The sequence below is a fragment of the Asparagus officinalis genome, chromosome 4 (assembly GCF_001876935.1).
Source record: "Asparagus officinalis chromosome 4, Aspof.V1, whole genome shotgun sequence".
Lineage (NCBI taxonomy): Eukaryota > Viridiplantae > Streptophyta > Magnoliopsida > Asparagales > Asparagaceae > Asparagus > Asparagus officinalis.
Genome location: NC_033797.1, coordinates 36,216,068 through 36,240,073, shown reverse-complemented (window position 1 = coordinate 36,240,073; position 24,006 = coordinate 36,216,068). Strand labels below are relative to the sequence as shown.

Sequence of the window (24,006 nt, the reverse complement as noted above, 5' to 3'; positions counted from 1 at the left end):
CTAAAATTCATTTTTTTCCATTTTTTTTACTGCGGATCAAAGAAGAGGCGATGGGTGAGGGTTTTAAGAGATGAAGGGGTTAGGTGGGTTGGTTAGTGAAGATAAGAGGAGATTAAGGGGTTGGTTAAGCATTATATCACCAAACAACTCTTACGATTTGTGAGAGAATAAGGGAAAGATGGAGTTGAGCTTTCTTGATTCGAAAACACTCATGGGCCTTACATAGATTTGTTTATTATTATTTTTTAATTCAAAAACAGATGTGCCTCCTATATAATTGATTAGTATAAGAAAATTTGATTATTACATCTTTTAAAACCCACGAACTTATAAAATTATTTTTAAACCAAAAATATTTCATTGCGTTCCCTTTTTAAATTCACTTTGTATTTTCAGCAATTCTATGTACCGTGTAAGATGTTGTTTATTACAATCTGCTTTATTTTTATTATAGGCAGATACAATAAGGTGTATTTTGAACTAAATGTATATAATGTGATTTTTTTTTTGTAGCCATGGCTTGCTATATTTTTATTCTAGATTGTTAGGTACATGGTGTATTATCAAACCAAATTCTTAAAATCATTTCCTCCCTTTTTTCGCATCAATGTAAAAATGGATGAGTTTAATTTGTCTACGGATCCAAAAGTTTACCCTCACTTATTTTTCAACCCACAGACTCGTTGAAAGGGATTTTGCCCATAAACCTAGAGTTCCACACCCGTTTATTTTTAAATTAACATGCTTTTAAAGTCACTCTAAAACTCAAAATATTCCACTTAATTAATTTTAAACCATCTTTGCATTTAGCAGTTTGTTATAGAGTATAATTAGTTTCTATATTTTGTTATTACTTGCTATATTTATGTTTTTAAGTCATAAGATATAGTGTAATTTTAAACTAAATTCTTAAATTATTATTTTCTGTCTTTGCACTAATCTACAAAATTTATTTTGCCCATAAACCTATGTTTTACCCTATTTATTTTTTAAATCTATTCACTTACTAAAAAGGAAATTGGCTTATGAACCGGAAGCTTTTGCTTCCATTAATTTTTAAACCCACTTGCTTTCAAAATACTCTCTGTTTGGAAACCATTGTGTTTTACTTGTTTCCATAGTGTTTTTGCCAAAAACAAAACACCATGCGTTTGAAAACCATGGTGTTTTTGAGCTAAATCATCCTCAAACCAAAAACACAATACTTATTTCAAAACACCTAAAAGGTGTTTTAACTTTGGTGTTTTGGTTTTGAGTTTGAGAAGGTGTTAATATAACATCTAACATAATATATTAAATATAATTAGCATAGAGTTATTATCAACATGCTTATTATACTTTACTATACTATATTATAGTTAATCTAATATATTAGTAATATTTATTAAATAATATAAAAATATAATAAATAAAATATCTTATATAAAAATATAATAAAATATCAAATACTAGTATTTAATATGTTAACAATGTATTATATAATAATAAATAATAAAAAAATATAATTAAATAAATAAATAATAAAATATAATTAAATAAATAAATAATAATAGAAAAGTTATTGATAATAAATAATAATATAAATATAATAATATACTATACTATACAAATATCATAAATACTAATATATTATTAAAGTACTATTAATAAACTCTAACATATTAAAAACTATAATATATTATATAATATTAAAATATTTATAATATATTAATCTAGTAATAACATAATATTAACATTATTAATAATATTATATTATATGAATAATAGTATAATATTATATTATATTAATAATAGTATAATATTATATTAATAATAAAATAACATTATTATAAAAATATTAATATAATATATAATAATAACAAATTGATATACGAAAATAATTAAATATATAATTATTTGAAAATAATATGTAATAATTATAATATAATATAACTCATTAAGTACGTATAATATTATAATACATTATACAATTTTGATATTGCATTGTATTTAATACTTCTAATACTATAATAATGTAAACTAAATATTATAACATTTTATTTACAATATATTTTATTATAATTAATATATAATATATTAATAATATGTTTAATACTAATATTGTAATGGGTCAAACTCGTGTTGATCAAAGGTGGTTTGAAAATGTTTTAAGGGAAAAACACAACATCATGGTGTTTTTTACAAAAACACAACAAAGAAAACACAATGGTTTGTTTTTATGTACTTTTTTAAATTTTAAATCATTATATATAGTTTGTTTTTAGATCAAATTTTTACTTTTTAGGGCCTTTTTTGCACCAATCTACAGATTGGATTTTCACCTATAAATCTTAAGTCTTTACCCCCATTTATTTTTCAGTCCACAAACTTATCAAAAGGGTTTTGTGCCTAAACCCAACGTTCTTAACCTTATTTGTATTAAAACTCATCCACTTTCAAAGTTACTCTTAAAAATAAGAATCCACCAAGTAAATCCAATGTAGTTTGACAACTTGATACAAGATAAGTTTTTGTTCTAAGTTGCTATATATTTTTTTACTTTTAAGTGGTTAGATATGTACTATATATTTTTAAACCAAATACTTAAATTATTATTTTTGCTTACATTTTAAAACCTAATACGGAGCAACACGCTAGTCAATTTAACTAGTTTCAAACTAAAACGATCCGAGGAAATAATTAAAAAAAATTCAAAATAGACCCCTTTTGAAAAATAATCACTTTCAAGCTAGTTGCAACTTATTTGTCAAATTCGTTATAGTTTCAACCACGTTAGCAATGTTGTATGAAACTAGGTCGAATTTGATAAATAAGTTCTACGAACGACCCGAGATTGAGAATCCCATGTAGTTTAGTAGAAAATCAAACCCCACTGATTCTCAATCCCATATAGTTTAGAATTCTACTAAGCCCCATGGGACAGGGAATCTGGTGGATTTTATGGCATACAAACTAGATGAGATTCACAATCCCGTATAGTTGGGCCAAGTAATGAATTATTTTTTAATGCTTAACTTTTGAATAGATAAATATAAAGATAAAAAATAGATTAATCGGAAGATAAAAAATGAGTTTCAAACTCAAGACCATTCGAGTGATTGAAGTCTAACTCTCTTAGAGTTCACCACTTAGCTATATATAGGATTGTAAATCATGTGTAGTTTGTATGTTATAAACTCCACATGATTCACAAATCCTATGGGATTTCATGTGAGTTTTAAACTCAACAGGATCGAGAATTCTGTAGAGATTAATTCTCTACTAAGCTCTACCAGATTCTCAATCCCATGGAGTTCCTAGAGCATAGTTCACAATTTCGACCTAGTTTGACTCCACATTGATGACGTGGTTGAAACTAGGTAGAAATTGCTAAACAAGTCACAACTAGATCAATTTTGATGATTAAATTACTAAAATGATCTATTTTAAAATTTTGTCATTAAAAAATATATCTCCCCTCTGTGTTCACTTTCATCTCCTTTTAATTTTTTTTTTGAGAAAGGAAAATAGATAAAGAACTCTCTCATAACTCTTCTATTTCCCATTAATAAGTACAAGGCTAATTAAATTTTTTGAGAAAGGAAAGTAGATAACGAACTCTCATAACGATTCTACTTCCCATTAATTACATTGTTAACGGGAACAACAATAAACAAGTTAAGAGGCGTGGAGCTGACTTTCTCTCACAGAAACCAGACCACGCAAACCTTCACAAGCAACCTCTGGAGAAATTATTAAACACAAATTTTATTTTAGACCCTTTTAGAAATTTATTTTTAAAAATCTACATCTTTTAGATTTATTCACAAAAATTTTGATTCAGTTTCAACCAACTGAAACTGGGTCGAAATTTGAGAATAACGTAGAAAAACTTCACGGGATTTAGAATCTCGTAAAATTTAGTCCTTAATTAAACTTCACGGGATTCTAAATACCGTGAAGTTTAGAATTAGCCTAACTCCATTGGATTTTAAATTCTGAGGAGTTCAATATAACATGGTCTCTATAGTTGGCCAAATGGTTAGCTCAAAGAAGGCTAAACTTTAATCATTCAAGTGGTCTTAAGTTCGAATCTCATCCCAACGTATTTTTTTTAAAAAAAACTATAAGGCTAGGATTTGAAACATGTGCTTCCCATCCAAGTCTTATAAACTAATGTTATAACCACTAAACCTATTGCATATAACTATATATTTTATGAAATTTATTTAATATAAACTTCACGGAGCCAAGATTTTTGGTTAGCGCTAATTACGGGATAAATCCCGTGAAGTTTTTAAACTTTATTCGCAAATTTTGATCCAGTTTCAATCACCTGGTTGAAACTGGGTCGAAATTTACAAATAAATCTGAAAAGGGTGTATTTTTAAAAATTAATTACTCTAAGGGTCTGAAATGAAAATTTGTCCAATTATTAATTACGATGAGCAAACGCGTACCCACCCGCCGTCATGCGAACTTTGTCCTCTAGCTTCTTCTTCTTCTTCAACTCTTTCAGATTACGACACCAAACAATAAAAAAAGTCTCCCCCTCCCCATTCCTCAAACGTCTCAACCTTATCGTCATTCTCGCCATCCCCAATTACAAATCCCCAAAAACCAACCCCTTCTTATTTCTATAAATAGTAAAAACATTCCCCCCCCCCTCTCAGTTCCATTTATTGACACTCACGGTCCAATGGCGCAATTACAGGCTACAACGCCCAGCAGGGAATCTACACCTCCCCTCGATCTCCGATCAACTTTCCCCTCCGACCCCAGCCTCTCTATGATCTCCTTCCTCTTCCGCCGCCTCGATTCCTTCCCCGACCGCCCGCCCTCATCGACTCCGACTCCGCACGACCGCCCAAACCCTAACCTTCCGTCAGCTCCGCTCCGCCGTCTCCTCCTTCGCCTCCGCCCTCTCCCGCCTCGGCATCCGCAAGGGCGACGTCGTCCTCATCTTCGCCCCCAATTCTGTCCTCTTCCCCGTCTCCTTCCTCTCCATCATCTCCCTCGGTGCCATCGCCACCACCGTCAACCCTTTATACACCGTCGGCGAGCTCAAGAAGCAAGCCCTAGACTCCGGCGCCAAGCTCGTCCTCACCGTCCCCGATCTCGTCCCCAAAGTCAGCTCGCTCAACCTTCCAATTATTCTACTAGCTGAAAACGCCAACAAAGATGTTTCGTTTCCCACATTTTACGACCTAATCAAGAATCAATCGCCGTCGGAGTTCGCTCCGCCGGAGATAAATCAGGACGACACAGTGGCGCTCCTCTACTCCTCCGGGACCACGGGAGCGAGCAAAGGGGTCGTCTTGACGCACCGCAACTTCATCTCTGTTGCTATGATGGCGGTTCAAGACCAGGACACGAGAGGGGAGCCGCCGAATATTTTCCTTTGTTTTCTTCCCATGTTTCATATTTTCGGGCTGTCGGTGATTACTTTTGCGCAGCTCGCGAGGGGGAATACTGTGGTGGTGATGAAGAGGTTCGATATGGAGATGACTTTGAGGTCGATAGAGAGGTATAGAGTTAGTTATTTGTTTGTTGTGCCCCCCGTGATGATTGCTCTCGCGAAGCAGGGGAAGGTGACTAAATATGATCTGAGCTCGCTGAGAAGGCTTGGGTCAGGGGCGGCTCCTTTGGGAAAGGATGTGATGGAGGAGGTAGCAGGGATTTTTCCTCAAGCTGATATTGTTCAGGTATAATTTTTCATCTATAGTTTGTTCTCCCTGCAGATGGTTTTAAGTATGTCTTTGCCAAGTGTTTTGAGATGAAATGTTATGATGGAACGTTATGAACAGACGTGATTAACAGTAGGGGCAAAAGATAAAGATGGTGGGTTTTATTATTCTTTTAGCATAATGATACCAAAAATATGCAATTTGTTAGGAGTGCCTTGCATCCATGTAGTTGAATTGTGGGTTTTGCCTAACACAGGCACTAGAAAGACAATGAGATATATATGGTTAAATATGCATGGTCTCATGACTCAAAACACATTAATCCTTTCAAGTCAATTGGGTCCAAATAGATTAAGACAAGACCATCTCGGTTAATTGGCCTTTGCAAATCCAATACAAACTTTGACTGGAAGAGACCTTTGATTGTTATATTTTGTTTGCTAATNCCCCCCCCCCCCCCCCCCCCCCTTTTTTTTGGTTTTTTAATATGGGTTAGATGTAGATTTTTAACAGTCGGAACATTTATCCGAACTATTATTATTATGTAGGAATATAAAGAGTACTGTTGCAAAAAAAGTAATGTGGCTTTGTTAGTTATTCCCACCTTTGGTATATGAACTCAGATGATTTACATGCTTCCATCCTATTTGAATTATAATCCTATATTGTTGAAGCACAAGTTGTGCTGTGAATGTGACATAATGTCAATTGTTACTGAAGGAGAGGGGGGAAAAAGCTTATCCCTATATATTTGATGTATTGAAATATAGATCTCTTAAACATAGGAAGTAAGAAGAACATAACAAAATATTTTATTCGCAGATTATGGTATTTGGTTTTTGTTTTGCTAAATATGAACCATATCATGTAATGTGATACCACGCTACTTTGACCACACTTACATGCTTAAGGAGATTAGCATAGTCGTTTCCCTATCCATATTTGCTTAGTCTTATTATTTTGACCACATTTACATGCTCAAGGAGATTAGAATAATCATTTCCTTATCTATAGTTGGTAGCATTTTTAGAATATGCACATGTGCTAATCAGTTTCAGTTCACCTAATTCCATCACAGAAGTAAATAATGGATATGCGTAGGAGTAAGATAAGCACTATAAAATTTATCATGATTACATTTTTAATTCCAAATATTGAAACCAGTGACTGTGAGTCAGGAATATTTTGTTCATCTGTGGTTCTTTATCCTTTGTCTATTTGCGCTCATGTTATACCCCTATGTTAGATACCTTTGAATTGTAAAATTTTGGATCTGGAGAGGAATTCCGTTTGACGTTGAAATGTGAATGGCCTATTTATCATGCGACTGCATAAGGGGGTTGAAACAGTGAGAAAAAGCCCTTTCTTGTGTTAAACAATGTGCCGGTTAGAAAATCGTTGATTTTAATCCATTTAACGGCTGTATGAAATAGCAGCAAGCAATTTATTTATTCTACCCTATCAACAATATTAGTGTTGGTTTCTATGGTTTAGAAAGATCATAATGTTAGCATCAATTCTGTCTGATTCAAGGAGAGCGACAATGTTTGTCAACATTGTGTACATTAGTAGTCATTACCCATGTAATGTTGTCCTTGATTACCTATTTTACATTAAAGACTTTTTCGTGAGATATTATAATTTTCCCTTTCAGAACTGCTCTATTAAAACTTCCTCTATGCAGGTACTAGGTAGAAATCTTTTCATGGAAAAATTCACATCAGTAGGATAGAAAACTCACTGCCAATGATTGTCTTATATGATTGTAATGCCACCATCTTCTCATAAAGCTAGCTGGTAGCTTCCAGTTTCTTATGAATTAGTTAGCCTCTTCATTTGTGAAATAAGTCGAAGTTAATTATGTTTAACAACATTTTCTCTTTCCGAGCAGGGGTATGGTTTGACAGAGTCGTGTGGTATCGTATCACTTGAGCTTCCTAGAGGAGCATCTCTTCGCCAATATGGTTCAACAGGTAACCTTGTCTCAGGAGTTGAAGGCAAGGTTGTTAGTGTAGATACGCTGCGGTCTCTTCCACCTAATCAACTGGGCGAGCTCTGCTTTCGAGGACCAAACATGATGCGAGGTATAATACTTTTGTTATGTGTTCTAAAAAGACTACTCTTAGCATGTGATAACCAGTTGCTGAGACGTCTTATGCTGTATTTGGGAAAAAGAAAATTAATGAATCCCAGTTAATTAAGAAATGATTTGCCTTAAGAAGTAGGCAATAATAGACTTATGCTTGAAGTAAACAATGGTAACTATTAGCCAGCCTGCTTAAACATAAATAGCAACTAATGGATACAGAGTCATGCTTAATAGACCAAAGCTACAGTCAAAGTGATTTTGTTTTAACATCTTGAGTATTTTTTTTTCTGTGAATTGTCTTTTTGCTAGCAGCTGCGGTTATGCATTTTAGTAAGTCGGTGTGTAATTCTCCCAGATATTCAATATTGAATGCACTATCCAACGGGGTGATCCCGTTCCCTTTATGATTTATGGTTAGTTTTGAAAGACTATTCACCTGACAGTCTATATACGGAAATTAAGTTATTTGCTCATATTTTGAAGGATCTATTAAAATCTTATTCTCTGTACATCTTAACTTTTTGCATGTAATATTAACTAATATATTTCAATTTTAAATTTGTTCAGGTTATTTCAACAATTCACAAGCCAGTAAGTTGACTAAAGATAAGGAAGGGTGGTTACACACAGGTGATCTTGGGTACTTCAATGAAGAGGGACAACTTTTTGTCGTGGATCGCATAAAAGAATTGATCAAGTACAAAGGTTTTCAGGTAACTTTACATGGAGTAATTTTGGGTTTTTAACTTTTACGATTGACTTATATCTTTTATTTATCAAATTTTATTGAGCTGGACATGGTTGAATCAAATAGCAGAACAAACTATTTGAAGAAACTGACTTTTGTAGGTAAAATGACAAGATATATTCACCGTCTATTTTGTAACTGGATGCAATAATCAAATTAAGGTACATTGAGGGGAAGTCATTAATGTCATAGATATAGTATCTATGAGCAGTTTTCATTTGTGAAATTAAAATGGATCCCAATGTTACTGAACTAGCATACAGAGTTAATCTGATTGTGGAAGTGCTGTAAACAGTGGCAAATAGTGGTGCTATGGCGGGCGCAATAGCGTTAGCAGTCTATGCTCGTACTGCTATGGTCGAAAGCAGTGATCTTTAGCGGCGTTGGCGCTATTAGCTTGAAATAGCGGCCAATAGTGTGTAAAAGCGCTTCAAAGTGCTTTACATTGCTTTAAAATATAAACTATCGGTTTTGTACCTGGCCCAAATTCTTAAGTAAATGAGTTTTTTCTTACCCGACCTGAACCCAAGTCGTTTTTTTACTTAAAACCCGTTTCTTTTCCCGATACCATCTCTCTTCACTGTTAAAAAAAAAAACTAACCTCGAATCGCCACCACCGCCTCTCATCATCGAAGATCGTCGGAGCTCCACAACCGCCTCTTGTCATCTTCTCTTCATCGAACTTCCACCTTCTCTTATCGTCGAACCTCCAGCTCGTCTCTGTTCTTCATCAGAGCTTTTTGGTCATCCTCTCTATGCCTCGTGAAGCTCATCTTGTTACCTTGACTCGGTCTTGTGTGACCAAATCAACGTTTCTCAGTTGAAAGAAACGTGGAAAATAGAAAAAAATGTGAAAAATGGGGTTGTTGAGAGAAAATCTCTCAGGGACGGTTATGAGGGGGTGGAGATGATGAGTTTGACCCCTATAAAAGGAGGAGCGTTCTCTTTGAGAAAACACAACAAGAAAGAAAGAAACAAACCCCTAACCTATTACCGGAGCGCCCTCAAAGAAATCCGTTGTTCTTTTCCCTCTTCTCCGTTATCGATCACTGGTATCAAAGTAGTGGTTCTCCATCAACTTCAAATCCCGCTGCTATTTTTCCCAACAAAGAAGAAGCTGTAGGATCTGAAATAGATACACTAGAACACTAGAGGGGGGGTGAATAGTATTTTATTAAAATTTATGCAAAGTAGATTATAAATTACAAAGAAAAATAGCAATCTCAGAAATTCACAATCACAAACACAAGGATTTATACTGGTTCCACCAATCCGGTGTACATCCAGTCCCCAAGCAAATCCCGCTTGAGAGTTTCCACTATGATTTTGAATAAACTTATAAAATCAAAAAGCAAACCTGAGCAATTTGTAAATCCCTACAAATTGCAACACCAATTGACAAACACCTTGTCAATTTGCACAGCAATCTCTAAACCAAGAGATTAACACCTCTCACAATTTGAGAGAACTTTTGAAGTAACAATTTCAATTCCTATAAGCCTTGATTTGTAGTGTAGTGTAGTAGTGGCTTAGGAATGATTCTAACTTCTGTAAATTGCCTAAACAATAAGTATTTGAATGATGTTCAGAGGCAATTTCAAAAACTTTTTTTTCTCAAAATTTGAATATTTTTCACTTGAAAAAAATGCACAAAGATCAAAGCTTATGGGTATGTAAATCTCTACATTTTTTCTAAACCGATAACCTATTTATAGCCCTTGAAAGACAATTTTTTTAAACTTTAAAAACGTTTAAAAACGGCTATAAACAGTCACAAATTCAAACTTTGAAATCTGAAAAACTGTATCTGTAGTCGACTACAATACAGATTAGTCGACTACACTGAGTTCAAACAGACTCTGTGTATTCAGAAAATTTCTCAGTAGTCGACTACAATGCTCATTAGTCGACTACACTGTATTTTGACAGAAACTTGTAAAATAAAATTTTCCTTCAGTAGTCGACTATAATGTAGATTAGTCGACTATACTGTAAAATAACAGAAACTTATGTTTTTGTCAAACACCTGAGTAGTCACTTATAATCTACATTAGTCGACTATACTGTAAAATGACAGAAACATATATTTAAGTTTTATACACGAGTAGTCAACTACTATTCTAATTAGTCGACTACTAAGAGTAAAAATTATGATATAAAAGGTTTTTATACCCAAGTTTTAACTATAATTCTAATGGTTAACATAGGGGATTTCTATAGTTAACCAACACAATAAGCCTGTGTTAGTGTGCTCTAATATTGTGTGTGTTCGTGTGTATGATCAATGCTTGTACAATAATTCTAAGTAAAGAAAATGTAAACTACATTATCTCATATGTTCTTCATCTTCTTCACTTCATAATGCCTTGAAATCAACTTGCACTTCATATTTTGATATTAAAATCTGAATATAAAAGTTAGTGCATTTGTATAACACACATTGTATTAATTGTTATCATCAAAATACTATCATGGAGATATGATATTCAACATTCTCTTCCTTTTTGATGATAACAAATAATTTATGCATAAGTATGTATTTTATAATCAGGTTTAAACATAATGAAATAACCATACTTACTCCCCCTGCATATATGCAAATTTGAGTCTATAACAATACATAATAACAGTATATGACTATTTCTCCCCCTTTGTTATCAACAAAAAGAGAAAAATATTTATGCTAAACATGACATTATTTCTTCAACATGAGCTAACACTTCAAACAAATCATCCAGGTTATGAACATAGTCCATAACTTTACCCATCCAAATAGGTAGGCAAAGACTTGTCATAAAGACCAAAATTTCCACAATGTTTATCACCATGATCTGTTTAAAATATGTAGCACATATATTAACTAACCAAACATTATCATAGATAATTAAACACACAATCAACATACTTGACATAGTAGCAACATAAATAACACATTACATAAGTCCTAACAACTCATAACTACAAAGTTTTTGATACTTAAAACAAAATAACATAATTGTTTTGAAACTTAACATAAAAACATTCTAAGGTGCTGGAGGAGGTTGCTGTTCTTGAAAATATGCATTAAGCTTTGTGTCCAAGTCTTCAAACTTCCTAAGGTGCTGGAGGAGGTTGCTGTTCTTGAAAATATGCATTAAGCTTTGTGTCCAAGTCTTCAAACTTCTTGATTAGCTCTTCTTGATTACTAATGATATATGAATTCTGAGAATATAGAGCTCTTTGACCAGTTTCAAGTTCAAGAATACGTGCACTTAAAGTGTTGTATTGTACGTCTGAAAAGCATGAGGGTTCTGTAGGAAATGGTGGTGGTTGACTAGAAGAAGCTCCTGCTTGAGTTGAAGATTGTTGAATATCTTGTGGAATTTCTTCTTGAAGAGGTTCATTTTGAGGATTTTGTTCTTGAATTTCAAAATTTATCAACTTCATCCTAGTTAGGGCATTGGAATCAAAGAATTTAATGGAACGGACAACATAATTTTCAGATTGAAGATCCACATGAAATTTGTCAAAGATTTTTGTTAAAAAAGCACCATAAGGAAGAAATCTTCTTGGTATTGTCAGAAGATTATCAAAGTAAACTTCAGCCCAATTAACTTGGATATTTTTCATTATAGCATATAGAGCTTTTGCTAAATCTAGGAAAATGAAATGAAAACTCCCAGTTTTTGAAAATAGGTTATAAGCTAGGATTCGTGCAATGAATCTAGGAATTGGACGAAGTTTGTTTGAGTTATTTAAAGTTTTGTCATATCCAGGAAGAAATATATGATTAGATAAAAGATCAGAATCATTCATCCTAACTGACCTAAGACGGTATCGAGATCCCCTCTGCCGGTATCTGCATCCACATACTCTTCCTCGGAGGTCTCGTCATCGTCACTCGTAGGGAGAAGTCCTTCTTCGTCTGAGACAAGAGATTTGGCGTGCTCTCTTCTCCGCTTCTGAGCTCTGCGACCAGCCATCATAGCAGCCCGGACCGCGTACTCAGACTGCAACTCTGAGAGGCTCCTCACGCTGATGGACTCATATGCAGAAAGGAACCACTTGCAGCTGAGGAAAGTGATCAGTGGCTTACGCCGATACGAAGGAAGAGCAAAACGGGCTCCAGTGCAGCCCACCATCGTCCATAGCCACGCTCGTACGCCATCAATCAATCCTCCCTCAATTCCTTTAACAAGAGTCTTAAGTTTTTCAGAACCACCAATAGTTCTCACACGTTCTATATTAGTATAGAGCAATTACACAAGAAATGAATATGTGGGTTTTTTATTTTCAGCAGAAAATAATTCAAGCAATCCCACATTTTTAAAATATGACCAAAAATTCTAGGGAATAAAATCATCAAATTTCACAAATCGTCCTGGAAGAACTTCAAAAGATGATATTTTGTTAAATTCTTCTAATAAATCAGGACTTTTTAAATAAATGATGATTTCATCATTGACAGAGGTATGGGTTTGCTTCGCTTTCTTAGATCTAGACATAATGAAACAGATAAATAACCAAAAATTCAAAGATCAAGTTTAGAAATATACCCCAAACTGTTTGAAATCCTAGATTAGTCGACTAGAACTTGGAGTAGTCGACTACTGATCTTGACTGCTTGACAGATATGAAAGAAAATTAAAGAATTTGATGAAGAATTTGAGAAGATTGAAGATGCCCTAACCTGGAATCGACAGATCTGAAGGGAGGAAGAAGATAGTCGGTTTTTAGATAGGTTAGTGGGTAGTTTTTAGATTTTTATTATATCTTTTAAAATAATTTACAATGTATGGTTTAGATTTGATAGTGAATTAAATGTAGGGTTAAGATTTGATCTTAGATTTGTGGTTAGGATTGATAGAGTTAAAAATCTATGGTTGAGATGAGTTTTACTTAACTGAAACGGGTATTGGGTATTGGGTTTTGGATTTGAATTTAAGTAAAAATCCAATAAGCTTTAAAACTGTAAAACTGAGAGTTCAGAATCAGTAGTCGACTAATAGTAAAAGTAGTCGACTACACTGTTATCGACAGAAAGATGATTTTAAGTTTTTAACTCAGAGTAGTCGACTAATCTGTATTGTAGTCGACTACACTGTAAACAACAGAAAGTTAATTTTAAGATTTTAACATAGAGTAGTCGACTATAGAAGCAAGTAGTCGACTACACTGTAATTCACAGAAAAACTTATATGCAAGACTTGTGCATGTAGTCGACTATAAGTCAAATTAGTCGACTATTAAGAGTAGAAATGCATATGTGTTTGTTTTAAAATTTTAATTTAAATATTCAATTGAACATATACCTAATTCCCTTCTTAATTTAACATACATTTCTTCTTTTAAGGATTTTGTTAGTATATCTGCTGTTTGTTTATCTGTAGGTATAAATTCTAATGAAATGTCACATTTAAGCACATGATCACGTAAAAAATGATGTCTAATATCAATATGTTTTGTACGTGAATGTTGAATAGGATTTTTAGATAAATTAATTGCACTAGAATTATCACACATAATAGATGATATGGGATAATTTATACCATAATCAGATAATGTTTGATTCATCCATAAAATTTGAGCACATGCAAGACTTGCAGCAATATATTCAGCTTCAGTTGTTGATAATGATACTGAATTTTGTTTCTTACTAAACCAAGATACAAGTGAATGTCCTAAGAAATGACATGTTCCACTTGTACTTTTTCTATCAGATTTACATCCGGCAAAATCAGCATCACTATATGATATTAAATCAAAAGAACTATGTTTTGGATAAAATAAACCATAATTTGTAGTATCTTTAATATATCTAAATATTCTTTTTACTGCTTTAAGATGTGAAACTTTAGGATTTGATTGAAATCTTGCACATAAACATACACTAAACATAATATCAGGTCTACTTGCAGTAATGTAAAGAAGTGATCCAATCATACCTCGATAAAGCTTTTGATCAATATTCTTACCATTTTCATATTTGTCAAGTGATGTAGTAGTACTCATTGGTGTTGGTTTGCTAGTTGTATTTTTCAATCCGAAACGTTTGAGTAAATCTTTTGCATACTTGCTTTGATTGATGAATATTCCTTCTTTCAATTATTTAATTTGTAGTCCAAGGAAGAAATTTAGTTCACCCATTTCTTTCAATTGTTTAATTTGTAGTCTAGGAAGAAATTTAGTTCACCCATGTGACTCATTTCAAATTCATCCTGCATAGTCTTAGCAAATTCTTGATAAAGATTGTTGTTAGTAGAACCAAAAATAATATCATCTACATATATTTGAATTAGTAAAATATCCCAAAAATAATATCATCTACATATATTTGAATTAGTAAAATATCTTTATTTATTTTCTTAATAAATAAAAATTTTTGAAACCACCCTTTTTTTATTTTATTAAGCAAAATCGACCACATGTGAATTTATTTAGCAAAACCGACCATTTTCTTCTGAAAATGGTTGGTTTTACTAGCTGAGAAATTTTAGGATGAAATTGCACGGGACTAGCAGTCCCGTGCAATCGTGGAAAATTTTTGTTTAAAAAAAAAACGAATCTCTCATTCTCTCTCTTCCCTCATTCTTTCTTCTTCTCTCCCGTACACACACTCTCTCCTCCATTCCCAAAGAAAACCAACCCAGCTCCCCACTCTCTCCTCGTTCTCCTTCTCTCTCAACCCGCATCCCCAGCTCCTTGAGCTTCGCCCACAGCGCCTCGAGCTCCATCCGAGCCCATCGCCGCCTCGACCTCCACCTCAGCACTCGTGGCTGTCGTCGGACAGCGGCGAGGTGATGGAGGGTGGAGAGGAGCTTGTGGAGGGCGGTCGGCATGCTGCAGCGAGCTTGAGGAGTTGGACGGCGGTTGGTCGTCGTCCATCACCTCGCCGCTGTCCGACGACAGCCACGAGTGCTGAGGTGGAGGTCGAGGCGGCGATGGGCTCGGATGGAGCTCGAGGCGCTGTGGGCGAAGCTCAAGGAGCTGGGGATGCGGGTTGAGAGAGAAGGAGAACGAGGAGAGAGTGGGGAGCTGGGTTGGTTTTCTTTGGGAATGGAGGAGAGAGTGTGTGTACGAGAGAGAAGAAGAAAGAATGAGGGAAGAGAGAGAATGAGAGATTCGTTTTTTTTTAAAACAAAAATTTTCCATGATTGCACGGGACTGCTAGTCCCGTGCAATTTCATCCTAAAATTTCTCAGCCAGCGAAACCAACCCTTTTAAGAAGAAAAGGGTCGGTTTTACTAAATAAATTCACATGTGGTCGATTTTGCTTAATAAAATAAAAAAAGGGGTGGTTTCAAAAATTTGTCCATAATATTAAATCAACTTTTCCAATTTTAAAATCTGAAGTTAAAAGAAACTTCTTTAATCTATCATACCAAGCACGAGGTGCTTGTTTAAGACCATATAAAGCTTTCTTAAGTTTAAAAACATGATTTGGAAAACTTTCATGTTCAAAACCTGGAGGTTGTTCTACAAAAACTTCTTCTTTTATAAAACCATTTAGAAAAGCACTTTTAACATCCATTTGAAATAATTTAAAATTCATAAAACATGCAAATGCAAGTAAAATCCTAATTGATTCTAATCGTGCAACTGGTGCATAAGTTTCATCATAATCAATTCCTTCTTCTTGATTATAACCTTGAGCAACTAATCTAGCTTTGTTTCTAACAACTTGACCAAATTCATCTAATTTGTTTCTAAAAATCCATTTTGTTCCAATAATGGATTTATTTTGAGGTCTAGGTATAAGATCCCAAACATTATTTCTAGTAAATTGATTAAGTTCATCTTGCATAGCAATTATCCATGAATCATCAAGAAGTGCTTCTTTTATATTTTTAGGTTCAATAGTTAAAATAAAAGCAGTATGAGCAATCAAATTAAAATGAGATCTAGTAGTTACTTTATCAGAAATATTTCTAATAACTAGGATGATTTTTAACTTCTACAAAATCTTTAGGTAAATCATTTTGTAAATTATCATCTTTTGTAATATCTATCATAGGAGTATCATGTATAGTATGAATTATATCATCATCATTATTTAATATAATAGGTGATTTTGAAAAATTCTCATCAAAAGAAACATGTATAGATTCTTCAATGACTAAGGTTTTTTTGTTATATATTCTATATATTTTACTATGATTTGAATATCCAACAAAAATTCCTTCATCAGATTTAGAATCAAATTTATCTAAGTTATCCTTTGTGTTTAAAATAAAACATTTACAACCAAAAACTTTAAAGTAAGATACTTTAGGAATCTTGTTATAAAACAATTCATAAGAGGTTTTTTTTTAAAATAGGTCTTAATAAAACTCTATTTAATACATAACAAGCTGTTGATACAGCTTCTGCTCAAAAATATTTTGGTAAATTACTATCACACAACATGGTTCTAGCACATTCTTGTAAAGTTTTATTTTTCCTTTCTACAACTCTATTTTGTGGAGCAGCACGAGGAAAAGAAAAATTATGTGATATACCATGTTTATCACAAAAATTTGTAAATAATTCATTTTCAAATTCACCTCCATGATCACTACGTATAGGAATAATAGAAGTGGATTTTTGATTTTGAATTCTTTTGCAAAATATAGAAAACTCATTAAAAGCATCATTTTTATGTTTGAGAAAAATTACCCATGTGAATCTAGAATAATCATCAACAAGAACAAATGCATATCTACTTCCATTTAAAGATGCTACTCTAGATGGATCAAAAAGATCTATGTGAATTAATTCTAATGGTCTATTTGTAGATATTACATTTTTAGATTTAAAAGAAGATTTGTGCATTTTTCCTTGTTGACATGCATCACAAAAATTATTTTTAAAAGACATCTTAGGTAAACCATTTACTAAATCATTTTTAGAAATCTTAGACATGTGTTTAAAGTTAACATGTCCAAAACGTTTATGCCATAAAATAGAATCATTAGATGATGCAATAAGACAATGTTCATTTGAAATATTTTTCATAGATAAAACATATATGTTATTATTTCTATGGCCTTTAAAAATAATAGTTATAGATAAAACATATATGTTATTATTTCTATGGCCTTTAAAAATAATAGTTATTAAATCAATATCATAAGTTAAGCATGATTCTTTTTCAAAAACAATTTTAAAACCTTTATCACAAAGTTGACTAACACTAAGTAAATTATGTTTAAGACCATCAACTAATAAAACATTATCAATGATAGGTTTGTTTGGATTACCGACAGATCCAATACCGATGACTTTTCCTTTGTTGTTATCTCCAAAAGTAACGGTACCACCATCCCATGTTTGAAAAGATGACAACAATTGTATGTTTTCAGTCATATGTTTGGAGCAACCACTATTCAAAATCCACCTATCTTTCTTGAGTACCTAAAATAATAAACATTTACATTTTGGTACCCATACTATGTTGGGTCCTTTAAATTAGCCTTTAGGAAACCAAACCCATGAAGAGTTTGATTTGCCTAAATAGTTAGGTGATAAACAAATATTTTTAATAAAATCAGAAATATAAAAATTCTTATTTAAAGAAGATAATTCTTTTGGAACCCAAATAGAAAAGAATTTTGATTTCTTTTTACACAAATTTTCATTTCTATATTCATACAAATCACAAGAAGGTTTTACAAAAATTGTTTTCTTTGATTTATTTTTATAAATTTGAAAACCTAATCCTTTTGTCTTTTGTGATTCTCTTTGAAAAGAAAGAATATTATTAAGATTTTCTTTTCCTTTATTAAATTTGCTTACATTTAAACATATATCTTCATATCTTGATTTAAAAGAAGAAATATCTTTATCTAAACTATTAATTCGAATATTTAACTTATTACATTCTGATTTTAAATATTTATTTTCATTAGATAAATTATCATTTTCTTTTAGTAAAGAAAAATTTTCTTCTTTTAATTCAACTAATTTTAGAAAAAGTAGAAGAATTTAAATCAGAAATTTCTTCAAGTAATCTTTTATTTTCACCTTTAAGAAAATTATGTGATATCTTTAATCTCACAACAGTTTCATATAATTCATTGAAAGCATCTAAAAGCTCTTCATTATCACTTACTTCATCTTATGCCATAAAACACATGCGAGCACTTTCCTTTTCTTTAATATCTTTATCTGAAGATGATTCATCACTATCATCCCAAGTGACTGCCATTGATTTCCTTTTCTTGTTATTTTGAATGTTATTGAAGTTGTTGAAATAACTTGATTTTTGCTTATTCTTCAACATTGGATAATCTTTCTTCATATGACCTGGTTCATTACACTTAAAACAAAGGGTTATTTGAAATTGAACTCTTAGATTTAAAATTACCTCGTTTTATAAATTTCCGAAATTTTCGTGCAAACATGCCCATTTCTTTATCATCATCATCTGAATCTTCTTTATCGGAAATAATATTGAATGCAAGAACTTTCTTGTTCTTTGTTTCTTCATCATTCTTTCTATCTTTAATTTGAACTTCATATGCCATAAGATTACCAATAAGATTTTCAACCGTAAGAGTTGACAAATCATTAGCTTCTTCAATAGCGGTAATTTTCTTTTCCCATTGTGGAGTAAGTGATCGAAGTATCTTTCTTATCATCTCCACTTGTGTATATGTTTTTCCAAGACCAATGAGAGAATTTGTGATGTTGGTGAATCTTGTGAACATTTCTCCAATAGTCTCATTTTTCTTCATCTTGAACAATTCAAATCTGTGTACAAGAACAGAAATTTTAGATTCTTTAACTTTATTTGTATCTTCATGAGTTACCTCAAGTGTATGCTAAATATCATATGCAGATGTGGTCGTTAACACCCTATTGAACTCATTCTTGTCAAGTGCACAAAATAATGCATTTATTGCTTTTGAATCCAAATTTGCATTATTTCTTTGAGAAGTAGTCCATTCTGTAAAAAGAGTTGTTGGCTTCTCATATTTCGTTTCTACAACGTTCCAAAGTTCGTAGCCAATTGATTGAAGGTAAATCTTCATTCGACACTTCCAATAGTTGTAGTTCAATCCATCGAACATCGGTGGACGATTTGTTGAATGACCTTCTTTGAATTGTGAAGTATTTGTCGATGTCATCTTTCACCTTTCTCTGATATCAAATGTAGGATCTGAAATAGATACACTAGAACACTAGAGGGGGGGTAAATAGTGTTCTATTAAAATTTATGCAAAGTAGATTATAAATTGCAAAGAAAAATGGCAATCTCAGAAATTCACAATCACAAAAACAAAGATTTATACTGGTTCCACCAATCCGGTGTACATCCAGTCCCCAAACAAATCCCGCTTGAGAGTTTTCACTATGATTTTGAATAAACTTACAAAATCAAAAAGCAAACCTGATCAATTTGCAAGTCCCTGCAAATTGCAACACCAATTGACAAACACCTTGCCAATTTGCACACCAATCTCTAAACCAAGAGATTAACACCTCTCACAACTTGAGAGAACTTTTGAAGCAACAATTTTAATTCCTATAAGCCTTGATTTGTAGTGTAGTGTAGTAGTGGTTTAGGAATGATTCTAACTTCTGTAAATTGCCTAAACAATAAGTATTTGAATGATGTTCAGAGGCAATTTCAGAAACTTTTCTTTTTCTCAAAATCTGAATATATTTCACTTGAAAAAAATGCACAAAGATCATAGCTTATGGGTATGTAAGTTTCTACATTTTTTCTGAACTGATAACCTATTTATAACCCTTGAAAAGACAATTTTTTGAACTTTAAAAACGTTTAAAAACGGCTATAAACAGTCACAAATTCAAACTTTGAAATTTGAAAAAACTGTATCTGTAGTCGATTACAATACAGATTAGTCGACTACACTGAGTTCAAACAGACTCTGTGTATTCAGAAAATTTCTCAGTAGTCGACTACAATGCTCATTAGTCGACTACACTGTATTTTGATAGAAACTTGTAAAATGAAATTTGCCTTCAGTAGTCGACTATAATGTAGAGTAGTCGACTATACTGTAAAATAACAGAAACTTATGTTTCTGTCAAACACCTGAGTAGTCGACAATAAACTACATTAGTCGATTATACTGTAAAATGACAGAAACATATATTTAAGTTTTATACACGAGTAGTCGACTACTATTCTAATTAGTCGACTACTAAGAGTAAAAATTATGATATAAAAGGTTTTTATACTTAAGTTTTAACTATAATTCTAATGGTTAACATAGGGGATTTCTATAGTTAACCAACACACTAAGCCTGTGTTAGTGTGCTCTAATATTGTGTGTGTTCGTGTGTGTGATCAAGGCTTGTACAATAATTCTAAGTAAAGAAAATGTAAAATACATTATCTCATATGTTCTTCATTTTCTTCACTTCATAATGCCTTGAAAACATCTTGCACTTGGACATCTACTGTTCATCAAGCTAGCCTACCGAGTACATCTACTTATTCATAACCCTACTGTTCATAGCCGGCCTAGCCTGCATTGGCCTACACCTACATTCAGCCTACTGAGTAAACCTACCTATTCATAACCCTACTGTTCATAGCCGGCCTAGCCTGTTCATAGCCGGCCTACATCTAGCCTACTGTTCATTATCCTGTTTAGCCTATTCATAGCCTAGATCCGCCGGCCTACATCTACTCTTTGTCCTAGATCCACCGGCCTACATCTAGCCTACTCATTGTCATATAGATCCGCCGGTCTACATCTACATGTTCATAGCCTAGCCTACTTTTTCTCATAAATCCGCTGGCCTACATCTACAAGAGTCTGGCCTACATCTACAAGGCCAAGGTTAAGGCCGACGGGTCCCACTACCACTGCATCTGGGGAAGGTGACTCGCCCCCACGGCGTCAAAACTTCGACAATTACTTATCCATTCAGCACCACTAGGTGACGATCTCGCTCGAATTGGAGTTCCCTTTCTCAACTCGAAACAATCAGGTTCTTTTAATTTATTTATTTTATTTTTTATTCTATTTTTAGTATAATTATCTATATACCAACCTTATACATATTTTAAAATTAGTTTTTAGTTTTAGTTCTCTACCGAATGGTTTGTAAACTCGTTCTATCAGAAATAGAAAAATTAACAAATTTAATGATAGTAATTATGACATGTGACATAGAAAAATAGGATATGCTCTTATTCATGACAATATCGATAATGTAATCGAAACCACTGCTCTAACCCTTACTGATAAAGCTACACTTAAAGAAAATAAATGTTTGAACAGTGGAAGTCGAAAGACAAAAAGGCAAAAAGCCTTATGCTCATGTTCATGAAAGATAATTTAATCAACGAACTTATAAGATTTCTATGAACATGTAGAATGCTATAAAAGAAAATACGACACCGTCTCTGAAGTTAACATTCAACTTTTTTTGCATAAGTATAATTCTTGTCGTATGCAAAAGTAAGACAATATCGTAGAGCATATAAATAAGATGATTGTCATGACTAAGGACTTATCCACTGTTGAGATCGAAATTCCAAAAAGAATGCAAATGACAACCATTTTGAATAGTCTCCTTCCTTCCCTTACTATGACTGCTACCACATTAAGAATGAACCCTGTCGTTAAATCTGTCACTAATCTTCCTATGCATCTACCGATAGAACAGAGCTTAATAGCCAGTAGGAAAGAACCAGAACTGAGTATGGTGCAGCAAGAGCTGAATTATATCCGTCAGAGGCATAATGCTGAAAGCTATAAAAATCTTGGTCCTAGTAAACCACAACTGTGAGGACTAAAATCGCAACAGTTCAAGAGAAAGAAAGTATCCCGCGAAGCTTGCTTCAATTATGAAAAATTTGGGCATTTCAAGCTCAATTGCCCGCAAGGTGAAAAATATGAGAATTAGGGAGACTATAAGCATCCAGAACAATAGGGTATTAGCAAAATAGAATTTATCGGTGTGACGAAATACAATGCTGTGATGACGAATATCAGCGGTTGGTGGATCGATTCTTGTGCGATCAGACATATCACAAAGGACAAGAATGAAGTCACAGAATTCACCAAGCTGAAGAAACGAGAACATAGAATCTATATGGGAAATAATACGTATCTCGATCAGTGTTGTAAATAGCGGCCAATAGCGGGACTATAGCGGCGCGAATAGCGGTCGCGGCCCTTCAGCGCTACGCGTAGGGGTTTCGCGGCTGGCTTAAGCTGAAAAATCCGCTATTCATTTGAATAGCGCGTAAAAGCGGATTTTAGCGGGTTAAAAGTGGGTTTTCGCGGTTAAAAGCGGATTTTCGAGGTTAAAAGTGGATTTTTGTTAAAAGCGACTAAACCCGCTATCACACATATTATGATGCTATATTTCTTGAATTTTCTCATAGTTTTATTTATACAACAAACTTATTAATTGTTATTTATTGATAATACAAGAAATTTACAACTAATTGAATTTTTAGATTTTGTTATGAATTTTCTTATTATTTAGGATATTTAAATATATTTAAATTTGACGGCTATTTGACTGTGCGCTATTTGCCGCGATTTCGCCGCAATAGCCCGATATAGCCTTAGCGGTACCTCGCCGTGACGCGTCGCGATCCGCTATCAGCAACCTTGATCTCGATGTAGAAGGTATTAGTTCGTATAGATTGAATCTTGGGCACAATATTCTTATCCTCAAAGATGTGTTCTATGCATCAGGAATTCGACGTAATCTGATCTATGTTCCCAGCTTGATGAAGAAAGGACTGAAAGTTAGGTTCTACAATAACCGAGTTTCTATACGAAAAATAAATAAAGTGTATGCTATGAGAAAATATGTACCCGAGCATGAATTATGCAATCTTTCAGTAGTTTGTAATAATTCTGATAATAAAATTTTGAATTTGAACTACTTGTCCTGTTATATTTCCGAGTCTGAATTGTGGCATTCTAGATTACGACATGCTAGTATTTCAAAAATAAAAGAAATTATCAGAATGAACTTACTTTCTGTACTATTTAATGTTCAATTGTCACTATTTGAACATTGCTTAACTGGTAAAATAACTAGAAAACTTTTTATTGGCCGACAAAGAGCCAATGAACTTTTAGGGTTAATACACTCGTATATTTGTGCTCCCCTAAGTGTCAAAACTCATAGTAATAAAGAATATTTTATTACTTTTATAGATGATTATTCTAAGTTTGCACACGTCTATCTTATATCTAGAAAATTAGAAGCTCTTGATTGCTTTAAAATATAAGACAAACGTTGAAAACCAACTTGGAATGGAAATTAAAAATTTAAGAACTGATAGAGGTGGAGAATATAACTCTAAAGAATTTGAGAGTTATTGTATTTAGCATGGAATTAAAAGACATACAACAATACCGTATGCACCACAACAGAATGATGTTACTGAAAGAAAATAAAATATTACTGAATGTAATTAGATGCATCATGTTGTATTCTGGTCTCTCCAAAAACTTTTAAGGAGAATCATTATTAACTGTAAACTATATTTTAAATAGAATTCTCACTAAGTCAGTTGTGTCTACACCTTATGAGTT

General features: G+C 33.0%; 1 protein-coding gene across 1 annotated transcript; it reads left to right on the top strand.

Moving 5' to 3' along the window:
- On the top strand, nt 4,773–23,187 carry LOC109837185 (4-coumarate--CoA ligase-like 1; the record flags this gene model as incomplete). The annotated part of the gene is made up of 4 exons (XM_020405319.1): nt 4,773–5,684; nt 7,558–7,750; nt 8,323–8,468; nt 23,155–23,187. Coding segments are annotated over 4 exons (1,269 nt in total), but the record flags the coding sequence as incomplete, so codon positions are not given.